Source organism: Oreochromis aureus, linkage group 10 (assembly GCF_013358895.1).
Source record: "Oreochromis aureus strain Israel breed Guangdong linkage group 10, ZZ_aureus, whole genome shotgun sequence".
NCBI classification, from domain to species: domain Eukaryota; kingdom Metazoa; phylum Chordata; class Actinopteri; order Cichliformes; family Cichlidae; genus Oreochromis; species Oreochromis aureus.
Genome location: NC_052951.1, coordinates 25,351,204 through 25,372,114, shown reverse-complemented (window position 1 = coordinate 25,372,114; position 20,911 = coordinate 25,351,204). Strand labels below are relative to the sequence as shown.

Sequence of the window (20,911 nt, the reverse complement as noted above, 5' to 3'; positions counted from 1 at the left end):
CAGAATATGTAGCTGCTAGTGAGATAAAAAGCTTCAAGTGACGCACTGTCCTTTACTTTAACGTTTGCCGATGAAATCCTGCCAAGGACACACACGACATTATATAGGACATGGAAGCTGAAGACTGAACTGTATCTGCAAGAATGAACGATTTAATTAGCGTACTTGTGTGATTTTTATGTTCCCATCTTCTGACTTTGTTGTCATATCAGTTGTTATCTTTATCTCTGCATGAATTCTGATGTCATGCTGATCCTGGAGAAACCCTATTTCTTTGCTGCATGCTAATAACTCACTTTACTTCACAAGATTAAAGAGTTGTGGGACCTGTAGTCTAATAACTCTGAGAATTTACCACATGCGTTTTACTAAAATGCATCAAAACTTCCAAATGACAGGAAACATTAAGACAAAGTGTGACACCCAGATTTTTTTTAAAAGCAGGGCCTGTATTTATTTAAATGCCATTGTCTTGTTTTGTGTTGTTTAACTATTTTTCATTGAGGCAATTAAACAGGGAGGCAGTTCTCACACATTCACTCACAAAAACGACTTAATTGGTTGTGTCTTCTAAAGGGCAATTAACCCCCAATAAATTATGACACCTTAAAAAAAACTCGTCAATGGCGTGATTTATGTGGCTAATTACTGTATGAGAGAAAAATGCTTCTAGCAATTTTAATACCGAATACCGTTAGACTTAGATTTCAACTCTGCAGAGAGGAGAGAAAGGGGGAGAGAGTCTTGGGTTTTATTTGCCAGCTCTTTGGAAGCATGGGGCTGTTTTGTGAGGGGGGTGGCAGGGGTGTACCCCTCCCCTCTCTCACTCTCTCTCTCTCTCTCTATCCTCTCCCCTCCTCTCTCCTCCTCCTGCTCGCCTGGCCGCTCTCAGACCATTGTTGTTGTCACTGCCGTCCAGAGAGCAGCGGAGTGCTGTAGGAGGGCTGGTGTGCGAAGGACGCAGTCGCTCGCTCCTCTCTCTCAGCAGTTGAACGAAACAGGACTGTGGAGGGAGGCTGAGCCCCACATTTGATCAGTAGAGCTTATTGGGATAAACACACTGAGCAGTGGAACTTTTAGAAGCGCTGCGTAAAGACGCGCGTATCCAAAACGGTGCTGCAGTGTAACCAAGAAGGGACTCTGAACTACGGGGCACTGTTTTTTTTTGTACCCGTCTCTATAAATCGGATCATTTTCAGCATTTTCATACAACTCTTACTCGTAAGTTCCTCGCTCCCTGATTGGTTTTCTTTATCTCCGTGGATTTAGCCTTCTGAGCGGCAGCCTGTAGTGGACTTTGCCCCGGGGATCGCAACGCTTTCCCCCGGGTCACTGGAAGAGCCCGACAGCTGTCGTTCGTGTAAGAGGCCACTGTTTTTTGATGGATTTAAGGCTCAGCTTCGATTTCAGTCGGATACACATAAGCTGAAACACGCTCACAGACTGATTTTTGGGAAGGATACATCGGGAAAAGTGGCTCTCCAAATGAGGATTTCAATATTCGCTTGGATCAACCGGGACAAGGAGTGATTTCCACACCGGTACCAATCATCACTGCGAGGACAGACCCAAAGCAAAGGTGGGTGAAAACAGACGGAGACAGCTGGAGCTTCTTTGAGTTTCATTCATTTTTGTCCTATCAGCTGGCACGGCGGACCGGGGGCTAGATTACCAGAGAGTTAAAGATCATATAATGCCACCATCCATCATGAAAAAAACAAACCCGAATACGACTGATAAAATACACAGTGTAATTTTCACCCACCAAACGAGTTAATTTTAAGTCAATCGGGGGGTTTAGGAACGAAAGATATATTATTTTATCTGTGTGTTTCCCAATGAAAGCAAAACAGATCAATTAGTAGACACTGAACTTTCCACTTGTCAGGAGAAAAGATTGTTTATATCGCCCAAAGCGGAGTTTGAACTTCATCAGACCACAAGTGCCATTATCGCGTGAAAGAAAGATTGATCATCATTTTAAACATTTAATTAAAGTATTTTGCAGGAACATTATCTAAACATTATCAGCTCCTTTATTCTGCAGATCAAAGTTACTGACTGAGGCGCGCACACGTGCGGGCTCCAAAATTACAAACTTGTAGGTTTAACTGTGAAACAAACAACGATTCTCATTCGTCGGTTCTTGGGTTGATTGTACACTACATGCAAGGTGTGACATTAATACAGCTTTGAGGTGCTTTATTAAGCGAGCATTATGGTACTGAAATATGCAGCAGTGACGCGCTTTCCTCAGTTTTGGGGGCTAAAAAGTACAATACAGCAGAAGTGTTTTGGCTCCAGCTGAATACGGGAAAGCTGCGTGCCAGCGGAATTAGCAGCAGCAGGAGAAAAATGTTTTCCAGTCCTTAATTGACAAAGAATACGTTTCATTCAGCAAGCTGGTTCTTTAAACAGTGTGTGTGTGATTGTGCGTATGTGTTAGTGCGTGCGTGTCTGTGTGTGTGTGTGTGTGGGCGCGGCCTGCCTACATGGAGCGCACGCACCAGGATCTGGCGCCTGTGCTCAGTTGGCTGTGCTTGCAGCAGAAAAAAGAAAACCAGTGTATTATTCCTTTAGCGTTCCTACAGACTGTCAGAGTTTACTGTTTGTCTGCATTCAAATACTTAGACCGCTTTAATAACCTCTGTACCTCAATATCACTTTCTACTTGCGAGTCAAAATGTTTGAAACAGGACCCGGTTTATCGATCATTCCTAACGTATAACAACATCTGGAGGTAAAACTCACAGCTAACAATAGTGCGAAGATTATTTTGAGCTAAAAATGGTTGAAATTGTTTATTTGAGCTGAAACTTCAGTTTATAAAGTGAAAGTCAATATTATTAATTCATTAGTAATCAGTTTTCTGCTGTTTCTGTTTTTTCCTTCATTATTTTTGAGGAGTTGTTGCTTTTCATTGACTTCTTTAATAGTAAGCTGGATATCACTGTGGTTCTGGACTGTTTGTTAGATTTAAATAAAAGACATTTCAAGGCACCATAACATTTTATAGATTCACAGATTAAGTAGGAAAATAGAATGACCAATCATAAAACTGCCTTTGTAGCTGGCCCTATTACCAGATCTGGGTCTAGGGTAAGAACACCAGTGCATTTCAGATTTTGACAGCACTATCGAATTATTTTTGTGTCGTTAAACTACATTTATCAAAATAAAGTGATGTTGCTCCCCCACCACCCATTTCACTGTTTTCCTCCTGTCTGTGTATTTCCACCTCCTGAACCTGAAGTCTCATCAACTCCTAGTCCAATCTCTCTGCTGCTCCTTCAGATTCTGTAGCTTCCTGGCAAGTTTCAAGTGTTTTCCTAGTAAGGGCCCATTATCCCGGGACGGACCAAGCACCATCCACTGACAAACAACAGGCAGTAACAGCCCTGCTCCTTATTCATCATGCAGGAGAGCCTGGACAATGTGAGGCATACGAGTGGGACAGATAGCAGGACATCTGGTTAAGAATACAGCTGCTCACAGTCAATACAGGCTCTCTCTTTAACTATTTGGCCTGACAATTGTTTGTGTTTTTGCCATCTGGCTTAAAAGTGAACAGAAAAGTTTGTGTCTTTAGCTGCTCCCCTGCTAGATCTCCTCAGAGAATCAGGTTTCTGATCAGCAGATAACCGTCTGCCATGTGTTTGTTTGTCCCAGCAGGCTCCACGTTTGCAGACTTTGGGGGTCTCTGAAGTTGCCAATGCCAGCGAGTGGAGTGTGAGGCCCAGAATAGGCTTCCAGCGTTTAGTTTTCCCTTTTAGCCCACAAAACACGCACGTCACCCACAGAAGATGACGCGGGTCTGCTTGTTCTGTATTCTGCTGCTCTGTTTGGTGGAGAGAGTCACGGCCAGAAATACAGATGGCTTAAGGATAAAAGGTAAGTCAGGAAATTCTGCTCTGATATCACACAGTTATTGTTAACTTGATCACTTGGGGTTTGTCTTTGCATACACCTTAGATAAGCATATGGCTGGGGGGGCGGGGGTGGTTTGATCACAGCCAGATAGCAGGTCTCATTTTTATCTCATCTGTTGATTAGGAGTGAAGCTGCTTTAAATTCTTAAAAATATGTTATGTATCTGGAATTGTGTGGACCAGTCCACTTTCCCTCCTTAGAAAGTTTATCCCAGAGGGAGGCAGGGTGACAGCAAAATGATTACGAGAGCTTGTAGGCGAGAGTCAGAAAGAGCGAAGAAGTCGGAAGCTCTCAGTGTTCGTAAACGGCGCTACCCGATCCGTCCGGGGCCCTGAGGCACGGAAGTGTAAATCTGCCTGGCTGTGTGCCAGCTGTAGAGGATGGGGAGGGGGGGTGGCAGGGCCTTCTCACTGATGCTTTATAAACAGAAGCCAATGCAGTGCACCAGGCACTGTTAGTTTAAGGTGCCATTAAAATGTTTCTACTGAGGTAAGCCACAATCAGCCTTTCATACAGCCAGCTTTCAAAAACTAAACTATTATGTGTGATAATAATTTTATCTTCTGCTGCAAAGTAAACTGGCTTAATACTTAAGATTAAAGGACTTTGGGGTGACATTCTTTTTGAGGATGTGTGTAGATTGATGAAAGTCGAGGTGGATGGTTGTCCCTGAGGCACAGAGAACAGAAGCCGTCTCTGTGGCCCCAGTTTGGACTGCAGGGCTGTCGAGGCCAGCTGGGACTTGCTGTTCAGACGACAGTGTGCAGGAGGGGGCTTCAAAAAAAAGCCCCTCAAGAGATGTGAGTAAATAGTCAAACAGTTATAAAAGCAGTTAGGTTTTAATAGCATGCACCGGATACCAGGGTTTGTATTTTACATGCATAAATTGTCTGCACCAGTTCATGTACTGGTGCTTTGATTCCCGGTATTGGGGATGTTTGATGGTCACAATCATGTCCAAAGTCAAGAAAGACAGAGCTGTAAAGCAGCGGCCTTGAAACAGTGACCGGCACTTTCCTAACTTCTGGTCTATAATAAAATCTCCACCTTCCAAGCTGTCCACTTTATTTATTTATCCAAACTAAATCTTGTAGTAGGCTATAAACAAACTTTAACTAAGCTTTTAATAATCACCTGAAATAATTCTGTGGGTATTTCATGTTCAGTTACTAATTTGAAACCCGCTCCGAGCGCACGTCAAATATAATTATATATCTAATGTTGCTAATTGTATGCTGCTGCAAAAGGGAAACTCATTTTCAGTCCAGATTTTTTTCTGCTACATCATTAGATTATATAAAAGTCTAAGTTAAGATTTTTGTCTATGAACTCTGCACTTGACGGTAAATCACCATAAATAAAACATAAGACATAATTTAACCACACATGTCACAGTTTAGAGGATGACTGGGTGATCAGTTTTGTTTAAAAATAAAATGTATGTATATATCAAATGTCTATGAAATAGAAATGCAGCAGTCGTTAGCAACATTAATTTTATACATTATAAGAAGTAGCTATAATGCAGCTTTTGCATAGAATAAGGCTGAATGCATACTTCCTGTGGTGGCGTATGCTAACATGCATGTGTGCCCCCAAACCATTATAGCTTTGTAATTATAAGTGGGAGCTGCAAACTGACAACGTAATGAATTCCAGCAATTTTCCTTGAAAGTTAATCAGAAACTGGATAATTCTGGGAAGTTCTTTAGCCTGCTGGAAGTAAACCTAATTGGATAAAAGAACATATTTGAGGGCTCTGCTGCTGTACGTTCCTGCATTGGGCCACAAATGCCTCTTCATTGTACCATACGAGGTTCTGCTGCCAGCCCGGCCGGCTGGCCGGCTGGCTGGCTTGCACCAGCTGAGCGGGTTTGTTTGTGTTGTGTTGTGTTTTGTTTGCCCCCTCGCCTCTGGGTGGCAATTCACACTCTGCTGCGAGTTCATCTCTGGGGCACCGTCGCTGTCTCTGCAAGTTCATTAGCGTGGGTATAGTGTGTGTGCTTCAGCTCTGTGATTTACAGTTTCTTTTTCTTACTCTTTTTTAAACTGGATAAAATTGTGGCTTGTTGGGATTTCACGTTTCTGACTCACTGTAAACAAACGAAGCGTTGAGTTTGTTTGCCACCAAGCTGTTTCTTTCATTTGCTTTTGACCAACTGCCATTTCTCATTTTCCACTCAGAAGGTAGTGACTGTATATTTGTTCCTGAAAGGATTACCTGCATGTACTCTGGGTGTTTGGAAAAAGAGATAGCACTTCACTTCGACAGGGAAACAGATTGCCTTTTCACTAATCGCTCGCAGGAAGCAATCAGACAGAAAATTGCCCTGGAAAATTGCTCGTTCTGAGTGACTGAGCAGAAAGCAAGGTCTCTAGCCAGGGCGCACATATGCTCCAGCAAGTGAGTGGGTGAGTGACCCACTGAATGGATGGCACTGTAGCTGAGGGTGACACCATAGTGGCTGGGTTATCAGGGCACTCTATCACCGGTTCTGGGTAGCATTAAATGTCTGTGGTTGTTTAGGAACATGGTGTGCTTCTGTTGCCTGACCTTTCAGAGGTAAAATAAAACCGCCAGGATGTGTTTTGACAATTTTTGCCTTGTTCACTTGGTTATTGAGACTACAACGACTTGTAGCAGTTTAGAGATTTCTTTATTCTGCAAAATAGCTGTACTGTGAAGCCTGAAATAGGTTCAACATTGAGAGAAAGAGTAAATAAGGAGGCTGTAACTGATCTGAAATGTAACAATGAAACAAATCTCAATAACAATAAAAAGATATGATTGATCATCTGTCTTTTCTGACTTTCTCTCCTCCATCTCCACATTTGGTTTCCAGATCTTCGGGTCACTAGGCCTCTGATAGTTCCAGGTTACCCTGAAAACACCACGGCAGTGGTTGGTGGTCAGGCAAAGCTGATGTGTAAAGTCCACAGACCAGCAACCACAAAGGTGCAGTGGCTGAAGGTGAATGTCAGCGAACCAGGTCAGAACCAGGGAGGACCCCCTGGCCTCAGGGCTCTGACGGTGAGAACAGATCTGCTAACGTCAGCAGTTTTATTGTCCTCTGCACTGTGTTCTCTTCTCATCACTCTAAAATAATCTGTCACGCAGCCCCTGCAGAATATATCATCCAAGGTGAATACTCTCCATCTGTCCAACATCACTTTGGAGGATGCTGGCGAGTACATCTGCATGGCTGAGAACACCCATGCGGGACAGACAGTGCAGGCCATGCAGTCAGCATGGCTGGAGGTCCTGCCTGGTAAGGCAGACTTATCATTATATGAATATTTAGGATTTATAGGCATACGTTTTTTAATGTTGTTCAGATAGAAATGCTTAGTGTCAATTTTTAACATCCCGTCTCTTTACTTTTTTTAAATGACAACTTTTCCCTTTCACAGGAATCACCATTTCCCAAACTGAGGACCTGCCCGCTACTAAAATCCCCTCAGGTAACCTCACTCTGGAGCTTTTACACTTTCTTAGAACTTTTTAAAAATAAATAAAATCTATTTGTGTGTTTGAAGTGAAAGCATACATTTAAAAAGTTGGTAGTGGTATATTTGCCAACTGTGAAAGCTCAAAACTTGGCATCCACCTCCACAGATTTTGCTTCTCTTTGGTCTCCTAGATCATTAGTGAGCCTTTACCACCCCTTATATTCACTCTGCGACCGCTGTCACGTTGCGACATGTTCATCAGCTTCAGTCTCCCTTCCTTCTTGTTTCTTTTCTTTGCTTCTTTTTGAGGGAGTTTGCAGAGCTAGCTAGATCGCTCTCAGTCTCATAACAATTCACAGGGGAACAAAAAGATGAAGAGGGGAAGGGGGAGCGGAGGTGGCTGGGGTCAGTAAGGCCCTGTCTCCATGGCAATGTCATTGTGCTTGTGTGTATGTGGGGATTGGAGATAATGGAGTTTGAGGAGCTGAAGGTCATAACTGAAGGAATGGCGATTAGACTGGGCTCTGTGGTGAGATAATCAGAGCTACAAAAGAAATAAAGAGGAGAAGGAGAGCTCAAAAAGTCTCAAAAACTTGAGAGGAGCCTTCAGCACCGCGTGCTAATACCATGCCTGCTTTTAACAGATGTTCTCGAGGACTTGAGTGAGGACACCACGGAGCATCTCCTGTTAGAGCCAGGCAACGTCCTAAAACTGCGCTGCGACATGAGCACCCGGCCCGGCATGGCTGTAAACTGGTACAAGGAGGGTGCGCGTGTTCTGCCCACACCCCGGATCCAGATGCGAGGCGGCATCATGGAAATCACAGACGTAACATATGAAGATTCAGGTGTTTATGTTTGTGTTCTCCGGGGATCCAAAGAGCCTGTGAGGAACTTCACTATCACTGTGGCAGGTAAGAGCACCCACAGTGCAGTTTTGATGCTTTTTATATTTCTTATATATAAAATCACTGGTTTAAAAAAAAGCTTTTACATAATGAGGATTAGAGGCAGCCATGAATGATTTTTGACATGTCTTCGTCTCAGACTCGCTGGGATCTGGGGACGACGATGAGGACAACGACTTGGAGGATTCTTCAGCTGAGATTGAAAATGACCAAGTATACATCTACAGAGGTAAAATTGCTGTTTATTTAATAGCTGCATTTCTTGGATTTTGTGCTATAATGGCTTATTAGCTGTTCCTTGTCTGTGCAGTTCCATATTGGACACATCCCCAGCGTATGGAGAAGAAACTCTATGCTGTTCCTGCAGGAAACACAGTGAAGTTTCGTTGTCCGGCCATGGGTAGCCCCATGCCGAGCATCCGCTGGCTCAAAAATGGACGCGAATTTAGAGGGGAGCATCGCATTGGAGGCATCAAGGTGACGAAGGTTACAGTTTGTCATCTCGTGAGCGATAAATAGATTGTGGTTTTATTTGCTCTCTTATTCATATAATTTTGTGCTTCCTCTGCCAGCTACGACACCAGCACTGGAGCCTGGTGATGGAGAGTGTTGTGCCCTCAGACAGAGGAAACTATACCTGTGTGGTAGAGAACAAATACGGCTCCATCAGTCACAGCTATGTTCTTGATGTTCTGGGTAAGACATGAAAGATCCTGCTTCTGATATTTAATGTTCATATTTAAAAAGCATATCTTGTGACACCTACAGTGAAGAGAATCTTTCTCAGAAAATCTCTATTGGTTGGATTATACAATCTAGCTGAACAGCATTGGTCAGCACAAAAAAGCAGAATTCCTTCAAATTTAAGCCTCCAGTCTGAGAGAGGAGATAACTGAGCGGGTGAGCAAATGGTGACAGGGGTGCCTGGTGTCGGGCTGCGGCGGGCAGGATGTGGATGGTCAGACTTCCACTCCAGTTTTCTACCTGACTTGTGACAAGAGATTGAGCAGTTCTGCGGTTTGTTTGTTCGTTTGTTCGCTGTCTCTCCACCGCAGGGTCAGTTTCCGTCCCTGCTGACGGGGGGAAAAGACTAACGAGGCAGCTAACGAGATCAGAGAGAGAGAGTGACCACAGATCAAAGAGACTAGCGGCAAATAGGCATGCTAATGGAACCAATTTTCATTCCAAAATGACATTTCCTGGTCTTTTGCCAGCATAGAAACATATTGAGGGTGACAATGACAATTGCTGGCTATTTTAAGGAGCTTATTTGCAAAGCATGCATTTTTGTGGGCTTTAAATGACTAAACAAATGAATGTCTTTAAGAGGCATTCACTGATTACCTGCCTAAAACTTCATACATGCTCAACAGATAAATTAAACCTTAGTCTCCATATGCTCTCCTGTTTCTTTGAGATGAGCAAAGGCATTGAGTGGTTTCTCTTGAGCTTTGAACAGTTTTTCAGTCTGAATCTTTGCTCCCTTTGCTTACCTCCTCCCTGTGATTTCCTCCAAAAACAGAGCGTTCACCCCACAGGCCCATCCTGCAGGCAGGTTTGCCAGCCAACACCACAGCAGTGGTAGGCAGTGATGTCCAGTTCCACTGCAAGGTCTACAGTGACGCCCAACCTCACATTCAGTGGCTCAAGCACATCGAAAGGAACGGCAGACGCTATGGTCCTGACGGGACCCCCTACGTTCAGGTCCTCAAGGTTGGTAATACAACAAGATCCTTTCACGTGTTGTTAACAGGAACTCCTCTGGTAGCTTACAAATCTAACTACTTCCTAGCTCTCTTCATATGTCCCATCGTTGCATTTTGTGTCATGCAGACTGGAAGTCTGAACATGTCTGAGGTGGAGGTCCTTTACCTGTCCAAAGTTACCATGGAGGATGCTGGAGAGTACACCTGTCTGGCTGGAAATTCAATTGGCTATGCCCACCAGTCTGCCTGGCTCACAGTCATTTCAGGTAAGAACGAAGCAACGTAACTACATAAAAAAGTCACTCTACACTGCCTTGCATGGTCTTTTCAAAATATTTTAGCATTGCTTTGGTCAGCTAATCATTGATATATAGCACTTTTGCCATCACATACTCCACAAACCTTCAACTAATCATTTCTTGTTTTGATTTCCCTCTCCTATTGGATTACATTTTTTTTCTCTAACTTTTCTTCTTGTACCTGCAGAGGAGGAAGCAGCAGATGCTATGGAAACAATGGAGACCAAATATAGCGACATCATTATCTATGCCTGTGGATTCCTGGCTCTGATCATGGCCATTGTCATCGTGGTGTTGTGCCGAATGCAGGTCAACCCCAGAAGGGAGCCATTCGATGCACTCCCAGTGCAGAAGCTTTCCAAGTTCCCTCTTCGCAGACAGGTACGTCTCATAACCTGCTATGACACAATGGATGATCCTACCGCATCTGAAGGCAAACCTCTTAAAACCTGACATCTTTATCTCTTTCTTCAGTACTCAGTGGAGTCCAACTCGTCAGGGAAGTCCAGCGCATCTCTGATGAGGGTGGCTCGCCTCTCTTCCAGCTGTTCACCAATGTTGGCTGGAGTCATGGAGTTTGAGTTGCCCTATGACCCAGACTGGGAGTTCCCCAGGGAGAAGTAAGTCATCTGTCATTATTTATAGAGATGTAGATGATAATCAGTGACAAATGCTTTGTATTATATATATTTTTTTAAATAATCTGAACTGTTGAGTCTCAAAAACATCTGAAGCTTCTGCTCCTTGCTAAAAGTATTTCTTCAATGAGTTTAGTTTGGCTGCCGGGATCTGTACTCATTTAAACATTGTAGCGCTCACATCATGTGTGAACCAAAAAAGAAACAAGCCCGCAAGCCATTTTTGGCTCCATCGAACCTATAGTTTAAGAAACCAGAGCTTCAAATTATGGATTTGTACAGTTTTCTTTTGGACATACTTATTTTCACTAAGACTCCCTTTCTCTTTCTAGTCTAACATTGGGTAAACCTCTAGGAGAAGGCTGCTTTGGTCAGGTGGTCAGAGCTGAAGCCTACGGCATCAACAAGGACTGTCCAGAACAAGCCACTACTGTGGCAGTCAAGATGCTCAAAGGTAAGAAAGGAATACTACCAACGAAATAATTCCTGAGATTAACTTGGCGGATCTTCCTTAAAACAGCATGTCAACTAAATAAAACTACGTTTCTCTCAGATGACGCCACAGACAAAGATCTGGCAGACCTCATCTCAGAGATGGAGCTGATGAAGGTGATGGACAAGCACAAGAACATTATCAACCTGCTGGGAGTCTGTACACAGGATGGTGAGTGTCTAACCTTTATTTTGAATAAGATCCAACACATTTCCTCATTTTCCTCCCAAGTCATTTTGTTGTCCTTAATCTAAAAGTCTACCTGATTTAGTGATCGTTTCAGCTGTGGTGTCGCAGCCCTTCATCCTGTTTTTGCTTGCCCCCACCCAGGCCCTCTGTATGTGCTGGTGGAGTATGCTTCCAAAGGAAGTCTGAGGGAGTACCTGCGAGCCCGACGACCTCCAGGCATGGATTACACCTTTGATGTGACTAAGGTGCCTGAAGAGCAGCTCACCTTTAAAGACCTGCTGTCCTGTGCCTACCAGGTGGCCAGAGGGATGGAGTACCTGGCCTCTAAAAGAGTAAGTTCTCTATAAAGAGTTGAATGGTACTAGAAGTAGTAATTGTAGCTCATTTCTTTTGTAGTTCTGGAATTTTTTTCCAACTTTTCAGTAATATTTCTACTGGTTGTTTGGTTAGGTTTCTGGAAAAAATAAATCGGTTCACCTTAAAGTAGAACCTTTCTTGACGCTAACCAGATTAGCATCGCCAGTGCAGCAACAGTAGGAACGCAAAGTGACGATTTGCAAAGATATGCTAATACAGACATATTAGCTAAACAATATAAGCAGTCATAATCCGGGAGAAAACAGAATTCCCTCAAAATGTGATTGAGAATCCAGTTTAGCTGTACTGGAACATCATTTTTTATGAGACAGGGCCAACTGAAGTTTATCCATATTGATCCATCAATCCATCTATTTTCCTAACCCCTGATAATCTGGAGTGTGTCTGAATCCCCACAGAGTAATGCAGACATAAAATGAGGGCAGGACTAAACTTCTTTAGGTCTTCAGAGTTATATGTGCCCAAAGAGGCTGTAATATAAGAAATCTGGTTTTGATTGAAAGGATCAGGTTCCTTCATGTAATTCATCGTATTTTGGGACTTGGCCTTCAAATTGATTAGTCTGGTTGAGACTCTGGATGGCAGCACCAGCTGTTCTTCCTCTCTTTTTCCTTCCTGTCGGTTCTCCTTTTTCTACCCCCATCCACATGTCTCTTGTCCTTTCAATTTCCCAGCATGCACCATGTTTGCGTGCTTCTTATCAACACGTCTCCTTGTCTGCCAGTCTCTTTCCCAGACAGGCATTCCTCAGCAGAGAGCTGCTGCAGCTTCAGTCCTGTTTACTCTTCTCCATCCATCTGTCCGTCCCTTCATTGCATGGCTTTGTCCTTTTTAGCGCTGCCATAAATCTGTTAGCAAACAGGCCGGCAGAGCCTTCGTCTGGGTGTAGGCATCAGGTTTCTGGCTATAAGGCCTCCGAAGAATGCAGGAGCCTGAATCTAACCCTCCATTATGGGGAGACCCACAAACCAAGACTGGCTCATTTCGCACGTCCCCACAAATCCCACGTCTATTTCAAATGAAAACCAAAATAAACTTAATGACATCCATTCAATGTGGGCAAACACTGCTTTCTTTTTTCCTCCCAAAGGGTTGTTTTTTCTTAAAACTCCAGGATTTCTATATAAAGACATTATATTTTTGTGGACCTCACCAAACTGAGGCACCGTGTGTTGATTTTAGGCTCTCGCGTCTTTTAACTTTTTGGGAAATCTGCAGTTAGTCATTTTTACCTCGCCTACCTCAGCATTTTCAGACAGGGAAATGTCACGCCACAAATCTGAGAGCTTGTCATGCATTGAGAGAAATAAGTCGTACAGTTATCTAAAAATCAAAAGAAACATGCAATATATTTAGAAACTATATATATTGTGTGTGTCTTTTTTTCCAAAAATCTTAAATCTTTTTGTTTAATCTTTAATCTGGAGACTCAACAGCTCGTGTTGGGAATTTTTCATCCCCCTCTTTTCTCTTTGCAGTGCATCCACAGAGATTTGGCAGCCAGGAATGTTCTGGTGACCGAGGACAATGTGATGAAGATTGCTGACTTTGGCCTGGCCAGAGGAGTCCACCAGATTGACTACTACAAGAAAACCACCAATGTGAGTAACATTTCTAAGGGGGATATTTTTTTTAGGAATTTGCACCTCTAACACCCGGACTAGGATGCAGCTAAGCTGTCGTTATTCTTTTAATTTTTCCAGCATAGCTAGCTAAAATATTGACATCTCAAAGCAAGTTTCAAAGGAAAAATACTATTTTTCAAGTGCTTCCATTTAATGTCTTTTTGCTCAGAAATACTATTGCAGTATTGTTAGTAATCAGTTTGTACAACCCTTTCCCGTTAGTACTGTCAATGCATAAAAAATGTTTAAAGATTAAAATATAGGTACGTATATATCTACGGCTGCTTATAAACCTATCTGCCCCTTAGTCCTTTTATTACTGACTGGGTTCCTTTACAGTTTTCATACTCCTGAAACCAGATGTTTGATGTTTTCCTCTGACTGGCAGCAGGCTTAATGGGACTTAATTAGAAAAGAGTCGATGAAGAGGGAGTAGGGGAAAGATCATATGGGAGACATGCGAGAGCATGGCGCAACTAACTAGGATGAGATCCTGGTTAAGTTTGGGTACTGAGAGGCTCTAACGTGTCCGTGTCTGCTCTTCAGGGACGACTGCCAGTGAAGTGGATGGCACCAGAAGCTTTGTTTGACAGAGTCTACACACACCAGAGTGATGTGTAAGTTCAACTCATCACAGTAAAGTCTCAAAAATATCAGTGTTGGACCTTCCTTCTCACATCTTGTCTAAACTTGTACTCAAACTCCTTGAAAACTTTTCTCCATAAGGCTAACTAGAGATATCCAATGTTTTTACAGCAACATCAAGAAAACCTTTCATTTTCAAATGTGTTCAGTTAAAATCAGTTTAGATCTGGACAACTACAAGTTTCTTAGCTGTAGTTAGATAATGTTTTTTTTTAATTATTAAAGTTTTAGCTTATTATTTATACGCCACTTTTAGCTACTACTTTTTTTTTTATTATGTATAAGCAACCAATTTCACTGTATTCACTGTTAATTTAAAAATTTTGTTTGTACCTTCAGTCAGCCATTTCAACTGTTCATCTTTAAATACATATTTTTAGCTAGCAATGTAACTGCTAGCAAAAATGTTAACTAAAGAGTTTTTTATTTAAAAATGTAGTTAGCTACGGTGCCTTCGCAGTTTGTCCATTATATTTAGTTAACAGTTAAACATAATCGAGGGTGTATGCTCATGATTTCAATCATTATCTCTAGCTTTACTGAGCTGTTTCAACTGCTTTTTCTACTTTTAACTCCTCAGCGTTATAGTGAGCCCACAGTATAGTGGCTAACCTGTTCACTTTACCTATGAAAGATCTCTACTTTGACTCTGGGAGTAGGCACAAACTGGGCCTTTAGCAATTATTTTTCCAGCAACTGCTATCATCCTCCAGCAACATCTTGCAACCAGTTTGGGAATCTTTGCTTTTCCCTCAAGACAAGTTGCTGACAGGTGGCCATGGATCAGCCTCTAAGCATGTATGGCTGGGGCTTTATTCACTTGATCCTATATTGTCACCATAGCTGTCACACGTCACACATGTGGTTACTGCTCACGTGTCTGCAAAACCTCAATACCCCTGTTGCCTATCCCAACCCTGGATAAATTGGAGGGTTGTTTCATAAAAGGAATCTGGGATCAAATCTGCACCAAAAAAAACACGAAGATCCATCTGTGGCGACCCCTTGGGATATAAGGGAGCAGCCAAAACGAACTATATTTTAACTCTTCAGATCAGTTTGTTTAATAGTGGAGTTAATCTTTCTACTTATCTCATGGTGACCGCTGAACGAATCCAGTTGAGAATAATTGCTTCATACTAAAGAAATCACCGATGCTACCTTTCTGTGTTCAGGTGGTCATTTGGTGTATTGATGTGGGAAATTTTCACACTGGGCGGTTCACCGTACCCTGGTATCCCTGTTGAGGAACTCTTTAAGCTGCTGAAGGAAGGACATCGCATGGACAAACCATCAAACTGCACACACGAACTGTAAGCAAGCCCTCTTTTCTTTTTGAGCTTTACTCTCAACTGTTAGCAGACATGCTAACAGTTGAGCAGTTCTATGCTAAGACACATTGTAGCAGACAAGTAAAGAGCAGTAAATAAACTGGATCCACTAAAGCTACCACCAGTAACTACTGTGTTTACTTGTGTGGATTGAAAAGATCAAACCATTTAATTAGCTTTTTTTCTAATGGCTTTTTGGAAAAACAAACAAACATATATCTCTAACATGGCACATTTTTGTCCAAGTCTTTTCTAAAGAATGCAGTGGTGGTAACATGTGCTCTACGGTAAATTATGTGGATTTTTAAACAATCCTTATATGGTTTTTTTTCCTGCAGCTATATGATGATGCGTGAATGTTGGCATGCTGTTCCCACCCAGAGACCAACCTTCAAACAGTTGGTTGAGGAACTGGACAGAGTGCTACTGTCCATTTCTGACGAGGTCGGTTTCAAACATATATACCAATCTATCAACCTGTAAATGTTCCTGTGTTATGTGTAAGTTTTAGGAGACTATTGTTGTACAATTTTTCCTTCTGTTCACTTTATAAAACTCGTGGTAGTCCTATAAGTTTCAGTCTCATTCACAAACACACAGTAACGTCTGCAACCATGAAGATGTGCACACACATTTTCATTGACACCAACAATCTGCAGCCCAGATGTTCAGCACGCAGACTGCTTGAGCTGAGCAGATTTCTGATCCTATAAACTCAAAGCAATAAACACAAAATCAAACAGTGTTTGGCTGCTGAAATTGCAGCACTTTTTGTTATTCCTTTGCAGATGTGCCAGAAGTTAACATGTTTGATTTGTTTGCTTTTAGGTGTTCATGAGCTTAGATACATTCATAACAATCTTTAAAGCAACCAATCCAAAACTAGTCTGTGCTGACCTGGTGGTCCAAAACTATGATGGCAACAACTCTCCACAATCTGTTCATTAGCAGTGTGATAGCCTTTGAGAGCCAGCCAAGTTCAATCTTTATTGATTTTTACTGAAAATCTTCAAAAAAAATGTAATTGTGGATTTCTCTAGAATTTCGCTTAACCGTTTAACTTCCTCTTCTCCTCAGTACTTGGATCTGTCAACGCCTTTTGAACAATACTCCCCTTCGTGCGAGGACACATCCAGCTCCTGCTCCTCTGACAACGACTCAGTTTTTACCCATGATGCCTTATCCACCGACCCCTGCCTCTTGGGCTACCAGGACGTGCACTCTCGGATAGACATGAAGACGGCTCTTCGATAGGCGCACGAACACCACATACGTACAAACACAACACTACAGTTGGGAAACACTACTTTGGGCTTTTGAATGAAGTAACATCCTCTGGCTACCAAACTGAAGGACTGCTGCTCCTTTCTAAAGGTAAATTAAAGATTTATTCATGCGATGTTGTTCATTGGACCTCCACTATGGCATCCGACAAAGCCCTGGAATATAGATAGCATTTCTAAACACGTACACACACAAATACATGCACAGCCACACACCTCTGCACATGGAGCACCAAGGGCACTAGGCTTGACTCCAAGGTGGAGTTTTGAGGACAAGTGTTACATCGTGGACAGAAGAAAGGAGGACAAACCAATCACGGTACTTTGGACTATCAGTTGTGGAACAGTGCCCAAGAACAGTTTTAGCTTTGGAGGCATGAAACTCAACAGAAGTGACCCTGGTACTTGAAACGCCTTTAAGTGCTTTCTCTCTTTTAAGGCAGCAGACAAAGATCTCCTCCACAAACTCGACCCACAACCAGGGCTGGAAAACCTCGGTCATAAAGACATTTTGACAAAAACAAACAAACAAAAGATTTATTTTGCTATGATAGAAGATAAGAAACTGATTGTTAAATATAAATCTGTTTATATAAGATTATATTACTTTTGTGTTGCTTATTTAAGGAGAAAACAGTCTTAAATCTCAGGATCTCTCATGCTAAGAAATTGCTGTAGTGGCAGCAAAGTGCCTGAATCGATGATTTCCTGTGAATATATTAGAATATTAAACTATTGTTATGTACATATCAACAACAGAAAGACAATTGCCTTTTATAAATTATTCTGAATGACACAACAAGTGAAGGCTATTGGGGGCAAAAGAAGAGAGGAATTTAATCAAGTGCCAAACCCGTCATATGTCGTGGGGTATCGTGTTCGGATTTCTTTCCAAAATACCAGCTTATTCATATTTATCTCCAACAGCATCCCTAAATCTAAAAAAAGCAGCTCTTATTTTGAATTATGACTGATTGACTGAGACATGAAAAATCCATTAACAATTAAAGCCTTAAGTGCTTTTGTGGCAAGAAAAAAAAGATGGCTTGGGCCTTTAAGCATGACCTCAGCTTGGGAAATTTGGAAACGAAGTCCCCCCCTCCCCACTATTTTTCTTTTTGTTTTTAATCTCAAGTCAAAGAAAAGGTTCAAAACCACAAGAAGACAGTTGAGATAAGTTTTGAACGTGTCTCAAAGAAGCAGCGGTTGCGAGTGTGGCTTGTTTACTCATACAAGCTACCACATGACCTTTGAGGCGACATTACGTGGTGCTCCTTCAACAACAGCTCTACTCTTACATGAATGCTCAGTGAGGGACAGTGTGTCCAGGGTGGGACTCGTCCTGAAAGGAGCACTGACGATTTTAGCATGAGGACTCTGTTGGGAGCTGGCCCAAGCCCAGTGTCACTGCTGAGAAGCACGGGGAGGGTGGGGGACACTGAATGTGAAAGCCTGTGTGATTGATTTCAAATAGGGGAGGAGGGGGAGGGACACCTATTGTCTGCGCATAACCCTTCACCCAGCCAGATCTGTTGGCAATAGGTCCTCAGGTCCGCAGCCTGGCTGGACAATGAAAGCTTTGCAGGCTTAATGGGTGTGACTACAGACCAGAGGGAGTTTTGGGGGTGGTGTTGTGGGCATAGCTTGGGCTTGTGTGCAAATGAAGAGGCTCTTATTATGGTAATGTCTCCTCTTCTCTCCCTATCTTTATCCCCAAAGCCTCCATCTTTTAAATTACAAATCTTAATTCAAATTTGCAGCCCCGCCACTGCCACCAGGACCAGCTGTAGACAATTCCCCTGTGGGCTAAAATGCCAACTGATTCTCAGCCTGCCTCCTGGAGCTGACTGCAGACAAAACTAAACAAAACAAAAAAAAATCATCTTCTTCTTTGGTTTCTTTTTCTGCAATATTTGCTTCACCAGCTCAAAACCTTCATATCTTTAATATGTTCAAATAGAAAAAAGGAGGGTTTTACTTTAAAAAGATGCTGTAAATTCATCAATCATTTTATTGTCTTTGAAGAAAAACAACCATCTTGTCAACAAAGGATTCATGTATGGACTTTCCTCATGTTAAGCTATTGCTCAGCTTCTACGTCATTTTGAAAAGACGTTTTATCCACAAAGTGTTCGAAAAGCATTGATATTTTTACATTCCAGTTACCTGCTCTTCTCTCAAATACCAATTGTAAACAATCATGGCATTCTTAAACATTTCCTCAAGAGAATTATTTTAGAAATATCTAATTTATTTGTTTATTGTTTTGTTTTTATATGAAATAAAGTATAATTTAAAATAAAGCAGCTCTGTGTGCTTGTCTCTTTATTTAACTTTAAAGAACTTCATGAAGGATTTTAGGTTTGACACAATCACTTTCCTTTGGTGAAAAAGGAGCTTATCCCAGCTGACACCAGGGTGAAGGCAGGTATTATCCCAGACAGTATACCCGTGTATCACAGGGCTAAAGAGAAAGACAACCAAACAGCCTCACATTCACACCTGCTACCAGTTTGGATCTAAAAGACATGTCTTTGGACAGTGGAGGAAACCCATGTAATCACAGGAACTATATACAGAAAGGAGGTTCAAACTATACCTAAACCTCATTTTTATCGGTTTAGACTGATTAATATTGAAAACAAAACCATAAATGCTGAAAACCAGAGTGTGTTTCGGAGGATAATTGGTCGAGCAAAGGAAGGCTGACCCATGCTCTGATGAGTTTGTTTCCATTCTTGTGATAGCTGTGCAGCGCTTTCTCTGTAGCATGCACCATAGCACCAAGACACACCCTTAAAATCCACATATTACACTCACTCATTCCTAACGTGGCTGATTCCCACATCTCATTTTAGGAAGAACTTTAGTTGTAATAAATTACATTTAAGTAAAGGCCCCTTTGGTGTGACAATCTGGATTTTAAATGGGATTTAATGATTTGGTCTGACCATTTTAATCCTATTACCCCACAGCTTAATCACTGGTATGTTTGGTATTTAGCACTGTGCTTAAGATGTTTGAGTATTAAGAAATGGTTTAGTTCTTTGATTTAGAGTTGGAGATGATTTCAGGGAAGAGGGAACATTTGTCCCCACTTTGAGTTGCAGATGTATTTTGTTGTCTCATACAGGCCTTCAGATGTGTCTAAATACTCCACAGCAAAATGCCGAGACACTGGTTAATGTTTTAGCCAGGAGAGGAATTGTAGTCCTTAAAGAAGACAGTCACCAGAATCCTGCACATGAAGGGATTGTGAGGTTCAAGAAAAACCTCTGCAGAAGAGACACCTTCAAGCCAGACTGAAGTATGTGAGGGACAACCTGGAAAAAGATTATGAATACTGGAAGTGTGTCCTTTGGACAGATGAGACAACATTAGGGCTCTTTGGTATCAGAGACGCTGCTTATGTTTGGAGAAAGAAGCCAAAGGCGTATAAAGAACACAGTGATGGGACTATTATGCTGTGGGAACGCTTTAGGGCACGTGCCCGTGAATATCGTCAAGGTGGAATGAATCAGTGAAGAAAACTTCAAACAGTTGCTGTAAAACTGGGTCTGGGTCATCACTTTGAGACCCAAAATATGTCAGTGTGAACCATGACATTAAATAAATTCTTTAAAAAACAAGTTTTTCACTCGTCTTATGCAGTGCGTTAATAGTGTTGAAGATTCTGAATCATAAAATTCATTCATTTGTTTATTAAAAACAATTTTCTTTTCAAGACTTTCTGCTTGTGCATTTTTTCCTACAGTTGGATGCAAATTTGTCTCTTTATCCTCATGTCTCGTTATCCTTTTGGTTCTGGTGAAGGCTGTACGTGTTATAAGAAAACTTCTTGACCCAAAGTGCTTGGTTTTACTGATGTCACTGCATTCCTGGGTGAAAGAAGTAAACTTGTTACGTTTATTAATTCAGACTAAATCAAGATCCTTGATATGAAAGTAGAACTTTCCACCGAATCCCCACATGAATTTGTGCAATTTGTTGCAAACTTGAAAGGGGTAAAAGTGTCTTGATCTTATTATTGTAGGAG

At 41.9% G+C, this 20,911-nt stretch overlaps 1 protein-coding gene across 1 annotated transcript; it reads left to right on the top strand.

Moving 5' to 3' along the window:
• Positions 1–893: 893 nt before the first annotated feature.
• fgfr4 (fibroblast growth factor receptor 4) lies at positions 894–19,178 on the top strand. The gene is made up of 21 exons (XM_031738231.2): positions 894–1,579; positions 3,673–3,891; positions 6,774–6,961; positions 7,049–7,199; positions 7,342–7,392; positions 8,025–8,294; positions 8,428–8,517; positions 8,599–8,765; positions 8,861–8,984; positions 9,811–10,001; positions 10,122–10,260; positions 10,481–10,674; positions 10,768–10,913; positions 11,264–11,385; positions 11,485–11,595; positions 11,755–11,945; positions 13,470–13,592; positions 14,163–14,233; positions 15,437–15,574; positions 15,931–16,036; positions 16,670–19,178. Exons 2-21 carry the CDS (start codon positions 3,804–3,806, stop codon positions 16,844–16,846), a joined length of 2,838 nt encoding a protein of 945 aa, XP_031594091.2. The 5' UTR covers positions 894–1,579; positions 3,673–3,803; the 3' UTR covers positions 16,847–19,178.
• The last annotated feature ends 1,733 nt before the right edge of the window (positions 19,179–20,911 follow it).